General features: G+C 50.5%; 1 protein-coding gene across 1 annotated transcript in view; it reads right to left on the reverse strand.

Moving 5' to 3' along the window:
• Positions 1-25,004, reverse strand: part of ALX4 (ALX homeobox 4) — a 49,576-nt gene that overhangs the window by 14,354 nt on the left and 10,218 nt on the right. Inside the window, exon 2 of the mRNA XM_035262403.3 lies at positions 1,023-1,333. Within this exon, the coding sequence (XP_035118294.1) occupies positions 1,023-1,333 (311 nt within the window). The remainder of the gene's footprint in view (positions 1-1,022; positions 1,334-25,004) is intronic.

Raw genomic sequence — 25,004 nt, forward strand, 5'->3', positions numbered from 1 at the left:
GTGTTGTGTTGAGTTCATTGGGTTGTGCTGGGTTGAGCCACACTGAGTCGGTGAGTGTGTTGAGTTACATTGTGCTCTGTTGTGTTGAGTTCTGTTGGGTTGTGTTGGGTTGGGTTGCACTGAGTTGGGTTGAGTGTGTTGAGTTCCATTGCCTTGTGTTGTGTTGGGTTGCACCGAGTTGGGTTGAGTGTGTTGAGTTACACTGCATTGTGTTGTGTTGAGTTGAGTTCTGTTGGTTGGGTTGCACTGGGTTGGGTTGAGTGTGTTGAGTTCCATTGTGTTGTGTTGTGTTGAGTTGAGATCTGTTGGGTTGTGTTGGTTGGGTTGCACTGAGTTGGGTTGAGTGTGTTGAGTTCCATTGCATTATGTTGTGTTGAGTTCTGTTGTGTTGTGTTGGGTTGGGTTGCACTGAGTTGGGTTGAGTGTGTCAGGTTCCATTGTATTTATTGGGTTGGGTGTTTTGGTTGTTGGCTGGTAGTAGAGGGGTTACTGCTTTAGCCATGGTGGTCAGGAAGACTCAGAGAAGGAATGTTGAGCTGAGACCTGAAAAATGGAGGAGGAGGCAGCCATCTCGGCAGAAAGAAGAGCTAAACTGTTTCCTGTTTCTGCCCACTGGGATGCTGTAGATGTCATATTCATGTTTGTCCTTTTTCCTAAGAGATAATCCTTCCAGAGCAGGGACCAGTAACTCTTCTCTGTGTGAAAAGGCCAGGACTCACACTGTGTAAAGCCGAGGAACAGCCAGCAGCAGCCTTCCTGCCCCTCCACTGGGTGCCCTCCTTCCTTTGCCCCTCCTACAGTACAGAAGCCCAATATTAAAAAGGACAAAAGCACAGCTGCTCTGGTTGGGACAGGAGGGACATGAGGGGCAGTCTAGAAGCCTCTACCATCAGGTTCCCAATGAACTGAGGTGAGGAAAGCCATGGTGTGATTGATGGGCCATCAGGAGACCTCAGCTGCAGCCAAGAGCCCAGGGACAGGCTCTGCTCTACTGGCCTCACTCCCAGGTGGTCCTCACTGACCTGTACGCGGGCCTCGGTGAGGTCTGTCCTCATAGCCAACTGTTCACGTGCATACACGTCTGGGTAGTGGGTCTTCTGGAAGACCTTCTCCAGCTCCTCCAGCTGGTAGCTGGTGAAGGTGGTGCGGTTCCGCCGCTTCTTGCCCTTGTTGCTCTCTGAGTCGGCCTTCTCCAGTGGGCTGGGGAGGTCTGAGCTGGCCCGGTCCTGGGGCCCCTTCACCCCAGCCTCCTTGACATTCAGGTAGCTGCTGTCCATCCCCACAGTGTCAGAGTCGGGGGGTAACTCTGGCTCACCCAGGGAGCTCTCTTTAGCTGAGGGAGGAGGAAACAAAGTCAGAAATCAATGGTTGAACCAATGGGGTATGGGGGGCACGCAGGTAGCAACCCCCTGCCTTTTTCCTCTTAGAGGCTCATTGGATGCAAGGTCAGGAGACGTGGTTTCTAATTCTGGTTTGCCATTAACATGCTGTGTGACCTCGGGCAAATCTCTTCCCCTCTCTGAGCCTCATTGCCATCATCTTAGACTGGGTCCCTTCCAGCACCAACGTGATGTGAACCCAAGTCAGCCAGTCTGACCTCTGTGGCCTTTATTCCCCAACTCACTGACCCTGAGCTCCTCTCTCTAGAGGGATTCCCTATGTCAGGACTTTTCTGGGCCCCAAGAATGCTGACCACAGTGCCATGGCCTCCCTGGATGGAAGGGAAACTCATTCAGCAGCCACGTCTGGCCCAGTGGGACTTGGGGTGAGGAGAACCCAGCATTGAGGCAGACAGGAGTGCCACACCATGCTGGGGGTTCAGCAGGAGCTGTGGAGACTCTGTCACAAGAGTCCAGTGCTGAGGGGTCAACACCTCCTTGCCCGCCACCCCACCCTGCACACTGCTCTCACCTACTGTTCAAGAGAAGGGTCTTTCTTCCTTGAGGGTGCATTGGATTGAGGCATGGGCCACATTTCCTGTTACAAGCAGCACCTGCCCACTGTTTACTGAGCCTGCCCAGATACCTTCATTCCCAGCATGCTAATCCCAGGCCTGGGTGGGTGTACATGAGCATAGCTCCCAGCCTGGGCCCGCAGCCACTGCGCGTGACAGATGGAACCCCACTGGCCCATTCCTGGGAGCTCAGGATTTCAAGGATGCATCAACCCATGCAGGTCAAGGAAGAGGAGGTGGAGGCTGGGGTGGGAGAGTGAGGAGGGAAGCCACTTTACCCCCAAACAGCCTGGTGAGCGTCCTAGCAGAGGGTTTAGGACAGCAGTCCTCAGCCTTTTTGGCAGCAGGGACTGGTTTCGTGGAAGAGAATCTTTTCCATGGGTGGAGGGGGTGGTGGGGGAGAATGATTTGGGGATGAAACTGTTCCACCTCAAATCATCAGGCACTAGATTCTCGCAAGGAGCACACAATCTAGATCCCTAGCATGCATGGTGCACAGTAGGATTCACGCTCCTATGAGAATCTAATGCCGCTGCTGATCTGACAGGAGGCGGGACTTGGAGTCATGCACGCTCACCTGCCACTCACCTCCTGCTGTGCGGCCAGGTTACTAACAGGCCATGGACCAGAACTAATCCACAGCCTGAGGGTTAAGAACCCCTGGTGAGGGCATGGACTTTTTTTTTCTTTTGAGATGGAGTCTTTCTCTGTTGCCCAGGCTGGAGTGCAGTGGTGCGATCTCGGCTCATTGCAACCTCCGCCTCCTGGGTTCAAATAATTCTGCCTCACCCTCCTGAGCAGCTGGGACTACAGGTGTGCACCACCATGCCCAGCTAATTTCTTATATTTTTAGTAGAGACAGGGTTTCACCATATTGGCCAGGCTGGTCTCGAACTCCTGACCTCATGATCCACCAGCCTTGGCCTCCCAAAGTGCTGGGATTACAGGTATGAGCCACAGCACCTGGCCAAGGGCATGGACTCTTTAGCCCTGCTATGAATCCTATGGCCATGACTCCCCAGCTCTGTGCTCAGGAGAGCTTACTTAACCTCTAGGTACCTCAGTTTCCCCCTCTATAAAATGGAGATGAAGATACCTACAGGATCTTCCTCATAGGGTAGCTGTGGGAAATAAAGAAGCTAGCATGCTGGCTATGTAACTTTGCCATTATTGATATTCACATTTCTAGTCTGGACTTGCAGACCCTCAGGCCCTGTGAGCATTAGAGGACTCTGACCCTGGAGAAGTCCACCAAGCATTCCGGCCCTTGGGCACAGGAGCATGTGCAGAGCGTGCACAGACACTGAGGGAAGGGCAGCCAACTGGGTGTCTGCAGATGTGGGTGTGAGCTCCTCGAGAACCACATTCCTTGTCTGTAACTTGGGGAAAAGGAACTGTATTGAGTGAAAGACTGGACACAATAAGACGTGTGGGGAGCATGTGACACGACCTTTCACATGCACAAGCTTTGATCATCACAACAAGCATGTGTGGTACGTGTGAGCACCAACCACTCTGACCCTCAGTTTCTTTTTCTGGAAATATGTCCAAGCGATGGGCACTAAGCATCAGAACCATGCTTCTAGTCCAAGTCTTCTGATTCCAACCAGACCCTGAAGGATGCGTCTTCAGACTTTCTCATCCGTGGCTTTCTGTGGACCTTGAGGAAGCTGAGAGGGACATTTGGCCTGTGGCATTGTTCAGTTCCCTCTCCAAGGCATCAAGAAAAGGGCATGGAAATGTGTGCCCGGAGTAGGACTGAAAGCAGCTTCAGGAGGCTGCTCCTGAGGGCTGGCCACTGGCTGTGCAGACACCATGGGGGTGCTGGACCGGTCCAGCAGCATCATGCGTGACACCGAGTGAGCCCAGGCACATGCAGACAGCCACAGCTTTAGTGACAGCATTATGCAAACTGCAGCTGGCAGTGGGGCCAAGAGCTTTCAGCAAAGATATTTATCTTCCTGGAAGACAAATGCATTTATGTTTTGGGTTTGTTTTTTTTTTAAAGAAATCCCACCCAGCCTCACCAAAAATAACCATCCCTGTTTTGCAACTTCCTGGAAGCCAGATGAGGGGCTGAGGGAGGTGAGCACTGAGCCCTGAGCCCTGATCCCCAGGCCCCATCTCACAGCCCCATGGACCCTCGCTAGGGATCGGGGCCACCCTGCACAGCAATGGGAGCTCCAAGTTACAGAAAGTGGGAGTTGGTACAGACCAGTCTGAACTCCTAGTTTTGACTGGGGGGAAACTGAGGCCAGAGAGAGGAGAGAACAGATTCCAATTCTGGACAGAGCACAGCTTCTCAGCTCTTGGCCTGCCCTCTACTCCCTCCCCCAGAGTCTTAGGCTCTGTTCCCAGGGAGAGAGGTACTGGCAGAAGGAATCCAGGGGCCTCACATGACCGAGGCATCCTGCTCTGTCCATCTGGTGGGGAGAAGGACCGGCCCTGAGGATGAGGGAGTGAGGATACACTGGAGGCAGCCTCTCTGCACTGAGCCGGCTCTAGGGCAGAAGGTCCAGTCTTCATGGTGACAAGTCAGGGTCCAGTTTTGTCCACCTCCAGCTGCTCACTGAGACCAAGTGTGCAGGCAGAGATAGAGGCAACACAGGGCATGCGAAGACCACCAGCCCAAGAGCTGGGAGCCCCGTCCTTGGCCCTCGCTCTTCCCAGGACTTCAGATAACCCATTTTATCTCTGGAGTCTCACCTACAAATAAGGACAGCGGGGTGGTTGAGGATTGAGGATCTGGGGAGGAGAGGGGAGGGGAAGAGGGGGAGGGTGTGTTTTGTGTGGGAGAAGCAAGCCTTCTAACCTGTCTTGAGTCAGCTTGCTTTAAATGCTATGCTGGGGATCTTCATTTAGACAACAACAAAAAATTCCCCAGAGTTCTGTGGCGCCACTCAACCAGTCAGAATGACAGGCACGGTCCACCCAGAGTCTCAGTCCTCAGACCCCGAGCTCAGGCCATCTGTGTCCATCCCCTGCCACCCTGCAGCTTCTCCACCTGGCGCTGTTTCCAGTCTAGGGTAGCAGGGAGCTCACTGCTCCCAGGTGCCCCCAGGACAGTGGGACCATTCATCCTTAGACCCAGCCCAGATCTGGCTCATTGGTCCCAGTTCTAACCCCCCCAGCATGCTTTCCCATGACAACCCTGCCCCTGCGGACATTGGGAGGCTCCTGCCACCCCTGAGTCTTCCTCCCTTCTGCAGTTTCCACTGCTGTTCCTCAGGCGGCCCTGAGTTTCTCTGGCCCATGTGACAGTGGGTGGCAGGGATGAGATGAGGGTGGGGCCGGGTCCTGGGCAAAGCTGACAGATTGCTCTCCAGGGAGATGATCTGGGGCTGGCGGGAGAGTCAGCGTGATGGCTGAAGGCCTGCGTGCTGGTCAGATCAAGCTCCCCGTGAAATGCCCTCCTCAACAAGATGGCCTCTGAAAACAGATTCCACGGCTCAGGCTGATTGCTCCTGAGCAAAGGAAACCACTGGTCCCCCAAGTCCCCATCTCGGCCCACTGCCTGGAATGTCCCTCCTTCCAGGTGACCTCCAGGAGCTCCAACGAAGTGCCAACTCTTCCAGGAAGCCCTCCCAGATTGTGATTGTTTTCTTTCCTCTCCAATGACTGCCTGTGTTTGCTGACCGTATCTCATCGAGCCCTGAATGTCGGGCTGGGACCTCATACCATTTGTCCCATCTCACCTGAGGCTCAGCACAGGATAGGTCAGGTGGCAGAGATGCAGAAGAGGTTTTTGAGGAATAAATGAGCAATTTTTAACAAACAAACAAACACTATTGAGCTCACGCTCTGTCCAGGCGTCTGTGTGCACCATTGTGAGCCAGCATTCTAGAGAGCATGTTGCAAATGTCTGTGGAGTAAATGAATGAACCGTCTCATCCTCCTACCCGATGGGGAGAAAGTCGGGTGGGAGACATTGAAAAGAGGCATGCAGTGACAAAATGCCACCATTCAAGGTTGACTGCACAAACAGCTGAGGTCACTGAGGGAGAGAGGGGGGAAGAAAGACCCGGATAGACCTTGAGCAATGTCTCCACGCAGAGAGCAGAGGACAGAAGGAAGAGCAGAGACAGGCTTCCTGGGGGCAGCTCTAGAACTGAAACCAAGGTCCAGAAACCCAGTCCACGTTCTTCCAGGAACCAGCTCCCCACCCGCCCCGCTGCCACACTGGGGTAGAGAAGACCGCCAGGGAGCTCTCAGCTTGCCTGGATGCTGGGCAAGCTTTCTTCAGAGCCTTGGGGTACCTCGTGCTGAAATGAGGCTGAACAGCAACAGCTCCCAGCCTGGGTCCAGGCCACCTGCCAGGGGTCGGGCTCCTCACACCCTCCCTGGAGCAGCTCTGGTGGACCCAGAAAGGCTCTATGCTGACGCCCGTCCCATGATGGGTTTGTCCCAGGGCTGAGGCTATGGGGTCCAAGACGCTGTAGTCCCAATCTGCAGCTTCCCCAGTCTTGATCTGGAAGTAAACCCCTGACTACTCAGAGCCATCAATCAAGTAGTGAACCTCCATCACCAAGAGCAACGCCCGCCCCACGGAGGTGTGCACACAGTGTGGCCATCACGATATCCAATGTGCTTCAAACAACCCTGGGTCAGCATTATTGACATAGACTGCATTTGACGAAGCGGGAAGCATTCAGTTCAAGGTTATATTCTCAATCAGGAGCCACTGAGCCCTTCAACCTCTGCTAACTCCCCCTGGGAGGATCCCCATACCACTGGGAGCTGCCTCTTCTAGCGCTGGGAACCCCTGGCTGTTGTATTTCAGCTACAGAAAATGCATGAAATGGAAAACCTTGCCTCATCCCCTTCACCTCCACTCATCTGTCCTGGTTCAACCCAATGGCATCACTCTTATCTAGTTTCACCTTTTTAAAACATGAAAACCCTTGAGAGATTTCCAAAGGTGACTGATGTTTCTTTTGTCTTTTGGCCGTGATTTAAAGAATGACCTTCTAAAGCCTTTTTAGGGAGAGGGTGCTGGCAGCGTCTGTGTGCGCAGATGTACGCCCGAGGGCATGTGGCACAAGTCTGCTGTTGTGAGTGGGTGTGGGGAGCATATGTGCAGCTGTTTACGGCTGGGTCTGTGGAGTGTGCATGCGTGTGTGTGTGGTCAAGTGCAGGCACACAGGCCCGCGTGGGTGGGTGTGGACATGGGTGGTGTGTGCATGTGTGGGGCTGTGCACGGGCAAGTGCACATGGAGCTGAGGGGGGCTCAGTCATTTTATCCTCAATGGTTTTGATTACATCTACTTTTCCTCCAGACATCTGCTTTGTGGGGGACATGCTGCTCATTCTGTTCTCAGGTGAGCTGGCCCCACACCCGAGAGCTGACCCCACACACCTTCACTCAGCTATCGCATCCTGGGAAAGGCAAATTACAGGGACTGTAGGCAACAGACCAATGGTTGCCAGGCATAGCAGGAGGGAGAAGGTTTGTTTATCAAGGGCTTGGGCTGGTGTGATGGAACTATTCTGTATCCCGATTGTGGCAGTGAATACATGAATCTTTACATGAGTATATTAAAACTCATAAGAGTATACAACAAAAAACTGGACCCCACACCCTGTGGCGGGGTGCACAGCACCTATGTAATCTCCTTAAAAAAAAACAGGCCAGCGTGAGGCCCTTCATGCTATTGAAAGGGCACTGTCGAAACCCACTGCTGTCCAAACAGTCCTGTGAGGGTGAGGGCGGAGGTTAAAGGTCAGCCATTGATCATGTTCCCACCCCACCTCATCTGCCCTGGGACAGAGCTCAACTTGGATGTCTCTCATTTAGCTCCAGTCTCAATAAATAATGCCAAAGGGTGGTAGTGACTGGGCTTAGCCTTCAGCCCACATGCACAGGCATGGCTGTGTGCAGAGGCAGACAGTGTCCTGGCCCTCGAGGGACTGGCAATCTTCAGCAGAGGGTGGGGTGGAAGTGGCAGCCCTCAGGCCAGGCAGTGACACAGAGGCCATCCTGCTCACCCACAGCCACCCACCCAAGCTTTGAAATGCTCTCCAAATAAGGGAAGTCTGAGAAACTGCCCCAGACTGGAGGAGGCCAAGGAAGAGTGAGGACTCAGCGTGATCAATGTGGTCTCCTGGGTGGGCTGCTGGAACAGCAAAAGGAGTGGTGGGAAGCCAGGAAATCTGAATAAAGTGTGGAGTGTAAGTTAATAGTAATATTCAGCAAAAAGCGGGCAAAATATTCTAGCAGACACTCTACCCAAGAAGATATACAGGAAGGAAATAAGCATGAAAGATGCTCAACCTCATTACCCACTATGGAAATGCAAATTAAAACCACAGGGAGATGCCACTATGTGCCTTTCACAGTGAGAATAAAAAACCTGATGATGGCAAGGTGATGTGTGGAGCACCTGGAACTCCCATCCATCACAGGTGGAAACACTCAGGCGGTGTCTTGTCTAATCACACTGCACTGACCTCATGACCCAGCAATCCCACTCCTAGTATTTTCTCTATGGAAATAATGACTTATTTTACAGAGGAGAGGAAGCCAAACCCATAGACAAATGTCTGCAGCAGCTCTATTCAGAATCACCCTGAAGTGGAAACACCCCAAGTGTCTTTTGACAGGGAAATGGATATGCAAGCTGTGGTGTATCCATGCCACGATCGACCCCCAGGTGAAAAGAAGGAACTGTTGGCAAACGATGACACAGATGGATCTCATGGGCGGCCTTATGGTTTGTAAACGAAGCCAGTATCCAATCTACATAAAGCGCACCTTCACTCAGCTATCACATCCTGGGAAAGGCAAATTACAGGGACTGTAGGCAACAGACCAATGGTTGCCAGGCATAGCAGGAGGGGGAAGGTTTGTTTATCAAGGGCTTGGGCTGGTGTGATGGAACTATTCTGTATCCCAATTGTGGCATTGAATACATGAATCTATACATGAGTATATTAAAACTCATAAAAGTATACAACAAAAAACTTTTTACAGTTGGGTGCGGTGGCTCGAGCTTGTAATCATAGCACTTTGGGAGGCAGAGGCAGGTAGATCACATGAGGTCATGAATTCGAGAGCAGTCTGGCCAACACAGTGAAACCTCATCTCTACTAAAAACATAAAAATTTGCCAGGCATGGTGGTGGGCACCTGTAATCCCAGCTACTTGGGAGGCTGAGGCAGGAGAATCACTTGAACCCAGGAGGCAGAGGTTGCACTGAGCTGAGATTGCTCCACTGCACTCCAGCCTAGCCAAAAGAGCGAAAATCCCTCTCAAAAAAAAAAAAAAAAACCAAAAATATTTTTGTTTTCAAATTAAAAAAAAAAATTAACTAAAGAGAAAATACAAAATTGCATTCAAATATATAAAACAAAAACTAAATAAAAAGTTTACATGCCTTCACCCAGAAATCTCACTTCTAGGAATTTATTCTAAATAAATAATGGTAAGAATTCACGGCCAGGCATGGTGGGTCACTCCTGTAATCCCAGCACTTTGAGAGGCCGAGGTGGGTTGATCATGAGGTCGTGAGATTGAGATCATCCTGGCTAACACAGTGAAACACTGTCTCTACTAAAAATACAAAAAATTAGCTGGGCTTGGTGGCCGGCAACTATAGTCCCAGCTACTTGGGAGGCTGAAGCAGGAAAATCACTTGAACCTGGGAGGTGGAGGTTGCAGTGAGCCGAGACCTTGCCACTGCACTCCAGCCTGGGCGACGGAGGGAGACTCCATCTAAAATCAATCAATCAATCAGTAGAGAGATAGTTCATCATGGCATTGTTTAACATTGTTTAATATGTAGGAAAACCGACAATGTCAAAGTGTCCAGCAATAGGGGATTGGTTAAATAAAGGATCATATTTCCATAAATGGAACATCCTTCCTGATAGTCTTTATTATGCCTGCCGTTTCTCTTTCGAGACAGTCTTGCTTTGCCACCCAGGCTGGAGTGCAGTGGTTCAATCTCGCTCACTGTAACCTCACCTCCTGGGTTCAAGCAATTCTCGGGCCTCAGCCTCCTGGGTAGCTGGGACTACAGGTGCAGGCCACCACACCCTGATAATTTTTGTATTTTTAGTAGAGACGTGGTTTCCCCATGTTGCCCAGGCTGGTCTTGAACTCCTGGCCTCAAATGATCCACCCAAAGTGCTGGGATTACAGGCATGGACCACCACACTAATATGTATTTATGTGTTCTTCTGTTTTCCCTTTGTTTATTCTCTCTGTCTCCCTCCCATGGAGTAGGGAATAGATCTGAATATATGTGCTTTGTTCACCCTGCTATGTAACACCTAGTGTCATAGTCGGCACGCAGCAGGTGCTCAGTAAACGTGATGAACAACTGAATGAATTCGATGCTAAGAAAGGATCGTATTTTAGCACATGCAAAATACTTACATTAAATAAATCTCATTTTGACCAAAAGAGGAAAGGAATGGAGCATTTGTCCTCAGAAAACACTGTAAGTTTCCACCAGAAGTGGCAGTATGGGTCTATGGGTTAATTTTGTTTCTTTCTTTTTTATTTTAGCTGGTCTGAATGAATTTTCTATTTGTTCTCCCATGAACAGGTTGAAACGTTATCTGAAAGCAGTGATTAGAATCCTGGATGGCGTGTGTGCTGACAGCATGCTGGGCGCTGTGTGTGGGATTATGGGAAACAAGAGACAAGCACCACTTGGAGTGGGGTGGAGGAAGTTGAGGGGGCCTTCCGAGAAAGGCTCATTTGCCGTGGTGATTGGCCACCTTCCTCACAAACTGGGCCCCACAACTCAGACCTCTAGGATCCTGTTGATGCTCAGGGCTCAGATCCAGTCCCGACCTCCTGAGGCGTTTCTCTACCTTCAGGCTCACCACCGTCAAATACAATCACAGAGTGTGTCTAAAACACACACAGCTTTCCCTGGCTCCCAGAGCCCTCCTTAGAATGGCTGGAAAAAATAAGAGACTGGGTTAAACTGGAATTTTAGATAAACAGTTAATACTTTAAACAATATAAGTATATCCCAAATATGGCACAAGAAATACTTATCCTACAAATTACTCATTATTTCAAATGAAGATTTCACTGAGTGACCTGGTTTTGTTGTTTGCTTGCTGGCTTTTTCTAAATCTGCCAGCCCTGCAACATCAGGTTTGTGTGGCACTCAGGGTCTCGCAAGCAGGACTGGTCCCCACCTGACTCACAGACGGATACCCCAGCCCCCATCTAGCGTGAGGCTCATAGACCGGCTTCCGCTCCCCCCGCACGCTACATGAGTGACTTCCGGCTTCCGCGCTCCTGCGAGGGCACGCTTCCTTCTGCTAGCACATCCCTCTGCCTTTCCAGGCTCTGGCTAACTTCTACTTTCACCTGATAGCTTTCTCTATAAGTGTTGTGACTTTTTTTCTCCTTACAAGTAGTAATCTATGTTCTACATGGAATATTTTTAAAAATCAAGACAGACCAAAAGAAAATCACACACGTGCACAGACACACACAGAGAACACATTACTTTGTAAACTTTTTTTTTTCTCTGAGAAAGAGTCTTGTTCTTGTCACCCAGGCTGGAGTGCAGTGGCTCAGTCTCGGCTCAGTGCAACCTCTGCCTCCCACATTCAAGCTATTCTCCTGCCTCAGCCTTCTGAGTAGCTGGGATTACAGGCGAGTGCCACCACGCCTGGCTAACTTTTGTACTTTTAGTAGAGATGGGCTTTCGCCATGTTGGCCAGGATGGTCTCGAACTCCTGACCTCAGGTGATCCGCTCGCCTCAGACTCCCAAAGTGCTGGGATTACAGGCGTGAGCCACTGTACCTGGTCTGTGAACTTTTTAAAAAAATCTAACTATATTCTGTCCCTCTTTCCATGCTGTTCTATATTCTTCTCTCACACCATTCTTAATGGCTACATAGTGAGATCGCTGTTTTATTTAATCCATCCTCTTCTGCTGGCCTCACAGGTTTCTACTTGTTTGAAATCATAGCAGGTCTGGATTTAAATCTCGGGATACACGCATGGCAATTCCCTTAGAAGAAGCTCCAAGAACTAGAAATAGAGTTCAATCATCCACACATCTGAGGGTCTCTGAGAAATGGCCAAGCTGTCTTCCAGAAGCGTGTCATTTCCTCAGCGACTGCAGTGTCCCCTCCCACTTCAGAGTCAAACGGTCATTATAGCGTTTTGAAAATCTTTGCCAGCATGATGGATGAAAGTGAGATCTTGTCTTTCCTTTTTTTTTTTTTTTTAATAACTATGGAACTTTTTATATTTTGTACTTCTTCTGCTGTGAATTGCCTCTCCTGGGTTTCAAGGCTCAGCCAAGGGTCACCCTTCTTCCTCCCTGACCTCCCTTGCCTCTTAAACAGTGAATTCCCTGCTTTATAGCACCGGCTCATGGGCCTGCCCCCTCCCTAGACTGTAAGCCGGTTAGAGCAGGCCTCCCAGATATACTGCTGGGGTCTGGAGCTGGGGCTTGGGCCTTGTGTAAGGGTTCAGGACACACCCCTGGGATTAATGCAAATGCGTGTGTGTGCCTGGGTTGGGGGAGACTCCCCTGGGCTCCTCTGCCTCTGGTATGGCTGGGGCAGCTCTGCAGATGCAGCTGAGGGTGTCTGCAGGAAAGGGCCCCAGGCCTTGGAGCTGGGCTGCAGACACAGGAGCCCAGCACATGCTGCTTGTGTGGGGAAGGCTACAGCATGGAGTCGGAAGAATGGACCTTGCAGGAAGACGGGGGTTGAGGAATCCAGCCATAGCGCAGGTGACCCTGGCAGCTCCCTGGCCCTGGACAAACCTCTTGGCTTCTGTTTCCTCAGTTCAACAACACTGCATGAATTCCTGCCAGAGAGGGGTACAGAAGACTGGATGGAGGGGCACAGCCCTGTGGAGAACCAAGACTGAGGAGGAGTCCCTGGTCCTGGCTGTTTACCCAGAGGGCTGAGCACTCAGGTCGGGGGGTGGGGTGGGGGGGGGTGGGGTGGGGGTGGGCAACTCCCAGCAGGCCAAGATTAACACTGCAGTTGCTTATGGTGGCCACCAGGAGGCACTGCAGTTCCAATAAAGTCTCTGGACACAAGGTGATCCTGGGGCCCCAGTATCTGATGAGGTTTCTGGAAGTTTGGTTGAAGACCCAAGTCCTAGCTGGGAGGATTTGCCACTCAAACAGTAATTCAGCCCTACTATGCGTCTGCACCGTCCCAGCACTACAAGGCACAAAGAACTGGATGGGGCGGGTCCTTGGCCTTCCTTGCAGGGGTCTTTCCTCTCCCAGTTCTGGGTATTTTCACATTCTTGCCTCATTCCTGTTCCCTCAGAATTCCCACATAAAGGCCCCAGCACCCTCATTGGACAGATGGGCAAAGTGAGGCACCGAGAGAAGAGACCCACCAGTGTCACCAGCGACTGAGTGGCAGACAGGCTGAGACTAGGGCTTTTTCATTCCCCTAAGTGGCTTCACTTTGGAGACACATGGGGACTCCTTGGCCCTCCAGTGAAGCTGGCACACAGTGGGTGCTCTAACTTGCAAATGACTTTGCCTGGCAAAAGCTCCCCAGGACACCCCTGTAGTTTGGCCCAGTGGCTTTCATCATGGCTGGGAGATTTATTATCAGCTTCCCTGTGGGTTTTTCCAAGGGGGTCATCTGCTGAGGCAGGGGCTACAGCCCCTCCTCCACCTCTCCATCCTCACACAGAAGCTCTCTCAGTTCTTCCTGCAATGGCAGGATGTGGGTGAGGGGACTGTCTTTCTTAGTCCAGAGATGGAGTGGACTTCCCAGAATTCAGGAAGGAAAAGGGCTTAATGCTAGCTCTTGAAAATAAACAAAGAAACAAACAAAAACCAGGAACTGGGCTTTGTACGTTACAAAGTTCTAGGGCATCTATTACACCACCAGCAGTGTTCCATCCTCTTTACAACCTCCAGGTAAAATGTTTCCATTTTACAGCCTCAGAAACTGAGGCCAGAAGGGTTAAAGCCTTGTTTAAGAATCAACAGCTGTTAAGAAGGGGCCAGGGTGGCAGCTCATGCCTGTAATCCCAACATTTTGGGAGGCTGTGGCAGGAGGGTCATTTGAACCCAGAGTTCCATCTAGCCTAGGTGACAAACAAAGAAACAATAAAAAAGAAAGAAGGGAAAAGAAAACCAAGCCAGACAAAACACTGAAGGGGCAGAGCTGAGACTTCAACCACAGGCCCACTGGCCCCTCCTGGGGTGGATGTTGTGAGTGGGACTGAGACAGGCAGACAGAAGATGGGGACAAGGAGGAAGGGAGGAAGATGGAGCAGTCACAGGAGAATGGCTGCTCTCAGCTGCCTTGAGACTGGCCCCCTCGCAACTGTCTTCAGAGCTGGCCCTGGTCACACTGCCCTGTTGAGGATCAACTTCATTGAGCATCTGGGACCTCAGAGGTGGACCAGTGCCTTATTTCAGGACCTGCACACCCACAAGCACTTAGAGGCAAAGAAGCATATGTCTGTAACTTACTCAGTATTTTTTTTTTTTTTTTTTTTGAGATGGAGTCTTGCTTTGTCACCCAGGCTGGAGTGCAGTGGCACAATCTGGGCTCACTGCACCCTCTGCCTCCTGAGTTCAAGCAATTCTCCTCTCTCAGCCTCCCGAGTAGCTGACACTACAGGTGCACCCCACCACGCCCGACTAATTTTTGTATTTTTAGTAGAGATGGGGTTTCACCATGGTGGCCAGGATGGTCTTGGACTCCTGACCTCAGGTGATCCATCCACCTCAGCCTCCCAACGTGGTGGGATTACAGGCGTGAGCCACTGCACCCAGACTGCATCTTAGTCTTAAATGATTCGGATGTGTATGGTATGCATGCATATCAATACATACACAAACGCAGCATCTACACAGAGAGGCCCAGAGAGATTGAAAATGGCAATGCAAATAAGGCAAAGCGTCACCATTCGGGGAGTCCGAGTAAAAGCCACCTGGGAATTCTCTGTAGTCCACTTTGTGACTTTCCTCTAAGTATAATATTATATCAAAATAAAACGTTTTTTAGAGAAGACATATGTGGACTAATGGGGAGAAACCACCTTCTCTTGGAACCCCTCTTGTGAAGTTGACATTTGTAATCACTGGAGCAGGACCTAGACTTGAGTTTACCTAATAACCTCCCCACCTCCCCCTCATCACCACCACCATTCAAAGTTCTACAAGGGGCCTTGTATGTTGCAATAAAAATCACAAGACAAATACCAGCTCTGGAGCACGCCTTGCTCTCCAGCCCTCTGGAAGCCCTCACTTCCATGGAAGCCACTGTGACCCCATTAGAACATGGGGTTCCTTTAAACAGCTCTTCTGAGAGCTGTAAGAAGCCAAGACCAAGCTACTGTTGGAACTTAAAAGTTTAAATAGTACTTTAATTTTTGAGTCTGTAATTTCAATTGTCCTACAGTTAGTCCAAATGAGTAAAGTTTCCATGTATCAAAAAAAAAAAAAAAAAAAATGGTGGAAAGAAAGAACCATCTTTAGGGCCTCTGTCCAGCCCTCAGCCCCATGGCTCCCTCTGCCAAGGCCTGGGTCCCCTCCACCCCCAGCTTGTGTCTGGAAGTTGTCTTGTCTGTTCTCTGCCAGACCCTGTCTTGCCTCACCGATTCATTCATTGGGCGCCTCATCAGAGCTTCCCTTAGGAATCGTGGGCTGGTGGAAGAGATGAATGAGGAACAAGCATGGTCAAGTGGTGCAGGGTTCCCAGGGCAAGAGCCCTGTTTCCCAGATGTGGCAGGGCCACAGAAAGGGGCGGCTGGTTTCCGTTGAAAAGGTCAAAGACTTCTGCGACAGAGTGCCTCTTGAATTGGGTATTGCCAGCCAAGGAGGGCTTGGCAAGGCATGTTGCATTTTATGGTAAAACAAGATACTAAGGCCGGGCGTGGTGGTTCACGCCTGTAATCCCAACCCTTTGGGAGGCCGAGGCGGGTGGGTCATGAGGTCAGGACATCGAGACCATCCTGCCATGCTGAAACGCGGTCTCTACTAAAATACAAAAAATTAGCCGGGCGTGGTGGCACATGCCTGTAATCCCAGTCACTCAGAAGGCTGAGGCAGGGGAATTGCTTGAATCCGGGAGTCGGAGGTTGCAGTGAGTGGAGATCATGGCACTGCACTCCAGCGTGGCAACAGAGCGAGACTCTGTCTCAAAACAAAACCAGAGCTAAATAAAAATCAAAAACAAGATACCAAGATATCACTGACCCCCCACTCCCAAATAGTGCAAGTCCCAAATTATCAACCAAACAAGAAGCCTTAGACAGGAGGTCTCCAAACAGGGCTGGTGACAACCATGACAGCTGTAATGGAATGCCTTGTGTCTGCGTTGCTCTGACCCACCCACTAATCTCCTCTGACCCTCCCCAGATCCCATGAGGTCAGTGTTGGTATCTCCACTTCACAGATGAGAAAACTGAGGTCCAGCGAAGATGAATAACTTGCTCAGGATCACATATAGGAGGGGCAGAGCTGGGATTTGACCCCGGATGCTCCCACGCCAAGCCCACTGCCTCTCGAGGTGGTGACCGGTCATCTTTCTAACATGAGGAGACTCCTGGAGGGGGCAGGCAGGCTTCATCTGGTCCTAAGGGGGCACCGCTGAGCAGCCACTGGGGTCACTTCTATCTCATAGGACTGGGGTAAACCGAGCTTCAGGGTCCCCATGAGAAGCCCATGTATGAACTAACGCTTGGAGATCACCTCCTGATGCCTTCTGGGGTGGGATGGGTGTTCCTGCTTCAGTCAGGGTTCTAAGTGCCCCCATCAGCTTCTGTCCTCAAGGAGGCTGGAAGTTTCCTGGCTCCTCATCCCCTCCCCAGCTCCATCTCATGGTGTGGGTGGCTGGATGAGACCCTGACCCGGCAGGACTCACTGCCAGAGAAGCAGAGTCTTGCATGCTTCCCCCATCCCAGCAATATGTCCCCAGGGCTCAGAGATCCCACTGGACCAACCCCTCCCTTCACAGCCAAGATGCAGAGGCTCAGAGTGAGGTCATATCACCTGATAGTAGAAGGGCCGGGATTCGAACCCTGCACTTCCCGAGTCCAGCCCTGTGGACGTCCAGTCCAATGGACAGATCTGCCCATTGTCCCTCTTGACTCCTCCACATGCGACTCCTCCAGACCATGTGGCCTTGGGCATGTCCTGAGACATCTCTCAGTTGCCCCAAGCCTCTGTTTCCCTTCTGTAGCAGAAAGAACCCTGCAGCCCATCACCTTCACCAAGAGACTATAATCTCACTTTTGTCCAGAGGCAGGCGAGACAGAGAGGCTTAGATCCTGCATGACGCAAAATGAAATGAATGAGAAGCCTTTAGGGTAGGATGGGCCTGGGCTCGGCCCCTGGTTCTGACACTTATTTGCTGCATTCATTCATTCAACAGCATCCCTGGAGCACCAGCTATGTGCTGGGAAAGTTCCGCGTGATGAAAATACAAAGCCCAGTAAAACACAGCCCCTACCTTCAAATGGCTCAGCTTGGTGACAGGGGCAGTGAGTGCAGTGCAGGGTGGTAACCTAGCCCAGCCTTGGGGCAACTCCAGATCTCTGTGGAGGAGGGGTTTCGAGGCAGGGTTGTGGTTGGAGAGGTCTGTTGAAGCTTCTTTCAGCTATTGCTTCACGTAAGACTAGGGAATGTCAGTTTCCCTTGTGAAAGAAATGGCGGAGACTAAAGATTACTAAGGAGGCTCCCAAGCCACCCTACGGTTCTGCTACAGAGGGATATCCTTGGAGAGGTGACTTGACCTTTGTGTGCCTCGGTTTCCTCATCTGGAAGGTGCGGCTGAGAACATCCACATCCCAGAATGGCTGTGAGGTCTGACTGAAGTGGAGGGCAAGACGGCACATCCCCTGCCCCACGCACCTTAGCCTCTCTATCAATGGGACAACGCCATGATACCTGAATACAGTCATGATTTGGGGATAAATCTGGTCATGGCAGCTGACAGCCAGGGCAAGGTCACTCAGCCTGCAACCGTGTCATTCCCCACCGGCTTCCTTCCCCAGGTGCATCCTCCCCAGTTCAGGTTTCCCTGGCGGCAGCTCCCAGAAAGACATTGATGAATCATAAATCTCTGTCAAAAGTAGCTCCCAGCGTCCCTTTCAATGAAGGGCCCATTTCACACACATATATAACAAAGACTGTAAGTGAGGTGAAACATTGGAAGTGCTGTAAAAATCAAGTGTTAAATGCACATTTATTTTGTTATATAGACTTTTGAAACTTTCAAAGAGTGGATTCCTGGCAGCCTCTGCCTTCAGGTTGCACCCTTGCCAAAGGCAGGGGAGGAGTGTCAGGAAGGTACCCCTCGGCCTGCCTGGTGTCGCTGTCTGGCACCCAGCTAGCATGTGCTGAATCGAATTAATCTTAAACAATTGAATTTCTTAGCCTGCAAAAGTAGCAGATAATTCCAGAAAGAATGTGCTGCTTTCACCAACATTAAGTCTTTTCTTTCTCAAATGTGCTCATTTAAAAAATATTTATATATATTTATTTATTTTGAGAAGAGTCTTACTCTGTCACCCAGGCTGGAGTGTAATGGCACCATCTCGGCTCACTGCAACCTCCACCTTCCAGGTTCAAGTGATTCTCTTGCCTCAGCCACCCAAGTAGCTGGGATTACAGGCACCTGTCACTGCGCCAGGCTAATTTTTTTATTTTTAGTATAGACAGGGTTTCACCATCTTGACCAGGCTGGTCTTGAACTCCCGACCTCGTGATCCACCCACCTTGGCCTCCCAAAGTGCTGGGATTACAGGCATGAGCCACTGTGCCTGGCCCAAATGTGCTCATTCTAACCTAGAGAGTCACAAACTGAAAAAACAAGAAGACTTTGCTCTCCTTGGATGAGAAGGGGAAAGCAATGGCTCAAGGAATTACAGGATTGTTTTTTTACTATTGCCCAGGCTGGAGTGCAGTGGTACGATCACAGCTCACTGCAGCCTTAACCTCCTGGGCTCAAGCAATCCTCCCTCCTCAGCCTCCTGAGTAGCTGGTACCACAGGTGCACAACAACACACTTGGTTAATTAAAAATTATTTTTTGTAGAGATGGGGTGTCACTATGTTGCCCAGACTAGTCTCGAACTCCTGGATTCAAGCAATTCTCCTGCCTCGGCCTGCCAAAATGCTGGGATACAGGCATGAGCCACCATGTCCAGTACTCGTTTTTATTTTAAGAAAGTCACCAACCTTCTTTTTTTTTGAGATGGAGTCTTGCTGTGTTTCTAGGCTGGAGTGCAGTGGCACGATCTCGGCTTAGTGCAACCTCGGCCTCCAGGTTCAAGCAATTCTCCTGCCTCAGTCTCCGGCATAGCTGGGACTACAAGCATGTGCCACCACACACAGCTAATTTTTGTATTTTTCCTAGAGACGGAGTTTCACCATGTTGGCCAGAATGGTCTCCATCTCTTGACCTCATGATTTGCTCACCTCAGCCTCCCAAAGTGCTGGGATTATAGGCGTGAGCCACTGTGCCAGGCCAAAAGTCACCAACATTCTTAAAGTTGATAAGAATGGAAAAGATTTTTCAATATTTGCTTTTTTGAAAATCCCACGTTTACCACTATAAAATAGTTAACAATTCAAAATATCTAAAGGACAATTATATCTAAGTTTTGGTTGGTGTTTTTGTACAAATGCCTGGGATTTGAGATGGTTGGGTTCCAAGCATTTTGCCTATCACATATAGGAAGTATAAAATATAAACAATCAATGTTTCCGCATTCATAATTAACATGTTAGTTGAAAATGGTTCTTTTCCCTGCATGGTAGCTCATGCCTGTAATCCCAGCATTTTGGGAAGCCAAGGTGGGCAGACTGCTTGAGCTCAGGAGTTTGAGACCAGCTTGGGCAACAAAGTAAGATCCGCATCTCTACAAAACATTTTAGAAATTCGCTGGGTGTGGTGTCATGAGCCTGTAGTCCCAGCTACTCAGCAGACTGAGGCAGGAGAATTGCTTGAGTCCAGGAGGTTGTGGCTGCACTGGGCCATGATTTAGCCACTGCATTCCAGCCTGGGTGACAGTGAGACCCTGTCTCAAGAAAGGAAGGGAGGAAGGAAGGAAGGAGGGACGGAAGAAGGGAAGAAAATGTTTTTTTCATTGACTCCTGCTTATCTGGGCAAAATAAAAAATTCAAACAAGTCTCTGCTTCAAAATGCATGATGTGGCAGTGGGTCACGCCTGTACTCCTAGCACTTTGGGAGGCAAAAGTGGGCACATCACCTAACATCAGGAGTTCGAGAGTAGCCTGGCCAACATGGCAAAACCCCATCTTTAAAAAATAAAAATAAAATAAAATAAAATGCATGGTGTGTCCCTTCTACCAAGAAAACCGTAATCCACGCGAAGGAGAGGCAAGTGCATCTCTTCCACCTGTTACGACTTCTTGGGAGGACGGATCCCCTGTGACAGGATGGTTCTCCTGAGAAGATACTTTGTGTAGCATAAAACTGGGCTCTGTGGAATCTTCTCTCATGGGGCTAAGTCCTAGGGGACGTGTTAGTACAGCAGGGGTTGGGTACATGCGTTCCCTGAGGAGGCCTGGCCCTCGCTGTCCACCTGACGCATGGTACGGGCAATGTTTCCAAACTGGCCTCTTGTCCCTGGCCTCGCCAACGCTGAGCAAGTGAGGAGGGCATGACTCATTCTGTTTAGAAGGGTATGTCTTCTTCTTCACCCATGGGAGCTGCTCCCACACATCACAGGGGGTCCTGGGCTGGGCTAGGCTGGTTCTCAGGATGGCTCTGGAGGGAGGAGGGAGTGGGGTCTGGGCAGTCAGGGCTTGTGGTCAGTAGAGGAGCGAAGATGGGGCGGCCCACATACAGCGTGCGATGTGCTGAAACCTCCCCAGCGCCCCACCGCAGTCTACAGAGCTCTCACGTGCTGGTCGTGTCTGATGGGTACACAGGCATAAGGCTGTCCAGGCAGTTGGCATGAGCCCTATGGGCAGGGAAGGGGAGAGGAACAAGACTCTTTGGCTTCAGGAGATCTGGGTTCAAGTCACAACCTCACCTTCCTCATCTGCAAATTGAGGATACTACTATCTCCCATTGGGTTTCTGCAGAAAGTCTTAGTCCAGGTCTGGCCCAGGGCCATGCCTGCCGGGTGCTTTCTTAATTGCAGATGTGCCAGCTGGGGTCCAGGGAGGGTGCAGAGCCTGCCTGACATTCCCTGAGCCTGACTCTCTGTGCCCCACTCTGTGCTGATCAGAGAGGAACACACCTCCACCCGCACCCTGGGCACAGGCTGAAGGTCTGGGTCAAATAAACACAGAAAACACATTCAGCAGGGAGAGGGTTAAGCCCCAGCTCCCGATGCATGGGACAAGGTGCAGCAGCCTATGGGAAGGAAGGGCCTGAGGGGCCTGGGTGGCTCCTTCTTCCCTGTTTGAAGCCTCCCGCCCTGTGTTAGGTAGAGATGGCAGCCCCACGCCTCCCATCATTCATCCATATTTTAAAAGACAATGTCAACCACACAGTAATGATAGACTCAGGAATAATTTGTTCATTTTCCAGCTCTATGCATCCCCGTCAACTTTAAAGGCCTATCAAGGCTTCTGGCCAGTCTGACATAGTCAAGGTTTCAGCAAAATCTTATCAATCATAACAGCTGACATTTACTGAGCATTTACTATGCTCCAAGAACTGTTCTAAGATCCTTACCTGTTTCACTTTATTTAAGCCTCACCCTGTCACTAACTTGCAGACATGATTCTTATCCCCACTTTACAAGTAAAGAAACCGAGGCAAAGAGGTCAACTAATTTGCCTGAGGTCACTCAACTGTGCCGGCTGAAATCTGTTTCCAAGTTCGGAGCTCCACTGATTTCTCCAAATCAAAGGCATCGGAAGCATCAGGCAGCCTGTGTAGCCCAGTTGTGGAATGAACGCAGTCTCTGTGATTTTCCAGGAACTCTGGAAATTATGCCTTAGGGCATGTGGCTGGAAGACCAGGCTGAAGCAGGCCTCTGTTTAGTCACCTAGGCTGGGAAAGTTCCCAGGAGGGGGAGCAGGGGACAGGTGCTTCTCTGCAGCCGTGCTCCCTTGGGGCCTGCTGTCCAGTCCCTGGAGCCCCAACCCTGGCTGTGCAGCTCACTGGATGGTCTCAGGTAGGGGACAGGGAGTTGCAAGTGCCTCTTTTGAGAATCAAACAGAAAATCTTCAAAATATGCACAGGGCCAACAGCATGGAGCCACAGGATGCTTCTCGCTTGGAGCTCCTCCCAGCTCCACTGGAAGGATTCTGGAATCGTCTCAATAAAGGAAGTGGTCCCAGATTTGAGCATCTCAGGAGGTGGGTGTGTAGACCCCAAGAGCACATGAGAATTTCCCCAAAGGCCACATCCTCATGGGATGGTCAACTAAAGGGGCAGAGGGGCCCCCAAATAGCCAGGGGTCTAGTCAGGGCCAAGACTGTGTGTCTAGAGTCCTCACCTGTGGCTCTGTCCTCCACCCCTTCTCACCAGCTCCAGGTCCTGGAAAACAAGTGTATCCCTGAGCTAAGTCTCTGTGGCCAGTCCATCACTGGTCTGCAGGCAGGGAGATGGACGGATGGCCCACAAGGGTCCTTGTGCATTCTGCGATCCTGGACTTTACCTGAGAAGGCCATTCAGGGGCCAAACAGACAGACAAATGCAACGGAATAGAGACCAGATGTAAACTCTCAAATATACGTCCAATCGATTTTCAACAAAGGTTCCGAGACCAGCTGATGAGAGAAGGGCCATCTTTTCTACATGCAGTGCTGGGAAAACTGAATATCCCCATAAGGAAGAATGAAGCTGGAGCCTTAGGTTACATCATATTCAAAGTTAAAGTGCATCAAAGACTGTCCTAAGAGCTAAACTATAACGCTCTTAGAAGAAGACGCAGGGGAAAGTCCTTACAACACTGGAGTTTATTGGTGATTTCTTGCATATGACACCCAGAGGACAGACAACAAAAGAAAAATGGGAAAGTTGTGCTTCTTCAACAGAATGTAAAACTTTTGTTCATCAAAGAACAGTATCCAGGGAGCAAAAGGACAACCCATAGAATGAGAAGAAATATTTGCAAATTATATAACCGAAAAGGAATTAATATCTAGAATTCCTATGACTCAAGAACAAGGAAACAACCCAATTCAAAAACAAGCAAAGGACTTGAATACAGTTCTCCAAAGAAGATATCCCAATGGCCAGATGTCAAAGGAGAAACACTGTATGATTCCTTGCAAGCGAAATGAAATGAGAGGTACCTATGGCCGGGTGCAGTGGCTCACCCCTGGAATCCCAGCACTTTGGGAGGCTGAGGCAGGTGGATCACCTGAGGTCAGGAGTTCAAGACCAGCTTGGCCAACATGGTGAAACCCTGTCTCTACTAAAAATACAAAATTAGCCAGGCGTGGGGGCAGGCACCTGTAATCCCAGCTACTTGGCAGGAGAATCGCTTGAACTTGGGCAGAGGGTTGCAGTGAGCTGAGATTGTGCCATTGCACTCCAGCCTGTGCAACAAGAGTGAAACTCTGTCTCAAAAAAAATAATAAATAAATAAAAATGAAATAAAAGGCTCTCTTGGCTGTGCTCCTGCTGTTCCTCAGCCCATCTCACCAGCATCCATCATGCTCCTGCACTCCACACACTGGCTTCATGTTCTTCCCTTACCCAAAGCCTTAGTTCATGCTATTTCCTGAGTCTAGAGGGCCTCTTTCAGCTCCTTCCACTGGTGAGCTCCTATTCAACCTTCAACGCCCACTTCAAATGTCCATGCTCAGGAAGTCTCAGTCCATTCACTTTCCCTGGGTTAGAATGGCATGTAGCACATTCTAACCAGGCTGTGGGCTCCCTGAGGGCAGGAGCCAGTTCGCCCACTGCCAAATGCTCTGGTCCCTGCCCGACACAGGAGTGCCAGGCTGAAGGATCCGTTGGATGGGAGGAGGAGCTTTTGCCAGGAGAGCACTCCTCCATGCGTTCCTTCTGAGCTGTTTCACCTCTTTGAGCTTTGTCTTCGATCTGCAAAATGGAGATTCAGTTCCTCCACATAGGCCTTTGGTGAGACTTAGGGGATCACAGATGTTCAAGTGCTGTCAGATCTCAAGTGCTGGGGTGGGGTGGGTGGAAGGAGTCATGGATGTGCTGGGAAGAGATCAGGCCTTGGAGCTGCGTGCCCAGCTGGGAACCCAGGTGACGTCAGATGGCATCCTGGCCAGAACAGAGGGCTGTATCCCTTGCAGGTGAGTATCAGAGTCCCGGGAGGGAGGATGAGTGAATGAGTTACTAAGGGAGGAACCTCAGCAGCTCTCAGGCAGCCCCCTGGGCAGGCGGCAGGAATGGGGGTGCCAGCAGGAAGGACATGGAACTCACTGTAGGGAATGGGGGAGACCTAAGGAGGAGAGTTGGGAATGAAGGGAAAAAACTGTTTGACTAGAGCCAACCCCAAGGGGTGTGGCAGTCAGAACCCATGCCTGTGGCCTGTGGGCTGAGACCAAAGGAAGAACAGTGAGGAAAAGGGGTGCTCCTCCAGCTGCTCGAGTCTGAGAGGACCAAGGCTTGTGCAAAATAGAGCTACCCAGACCCTCCCTGCTCCTACACCCAACAGGGAACCCTGCAAAAAAAAAAAAAAATCTATCATTTTCTACCAGAATGCAAGAGAATGACAAAGCAGATTCTCACCCCAGGCTGCAATTCAAATGAAGGATGGACGAAGAGCGTGGAAAGATGTACAGAGTTCCTAGCATGTTCCCATCCCGTCTGACTGATTGATTCATTCATTCAGCAACAGGTGTTTATTGAGTATCTAATATATACACCAGCTCCAGGCTCCAGGGAAAGTTTAACACAGAAGAGACAAAACCCCCTGCAGTCTCTCCTCTTTCCCAGAGGGCAGATGTTATTTTCCCACTGTGTGGTCCCACAGATGCTTTGCAGCTCCACACTGCCTTAATCAAAGGTTCTGTCATGTTCCTGAAACCTCTGGAAACTCATGCAGTCATTCCTCATACTAGTTATGAGGCCCTATGCCATGCCTGGGACCCTGTCCTCACCTGGCACAGGTGAGGAGGGTGTGCCCAACGTCACAGAGTCAGGTCTAGAACTTCAACCTGCCAGGTGC

This window comes from Callithrix jacchus, chromosome 10 (assembly GCF_049354715.1).
Source record: "Callithrix jacchus isolate 240 chromosome 10, calJac240_pri, whole genome shotgun sequence".
In the NCBI taxonomy this organism is placed as follows: Eukaryota; Metazoa; Chordata; class Mammalia; order Primates; family Cebidae; genus Callithrix; species Callithrix jacchus.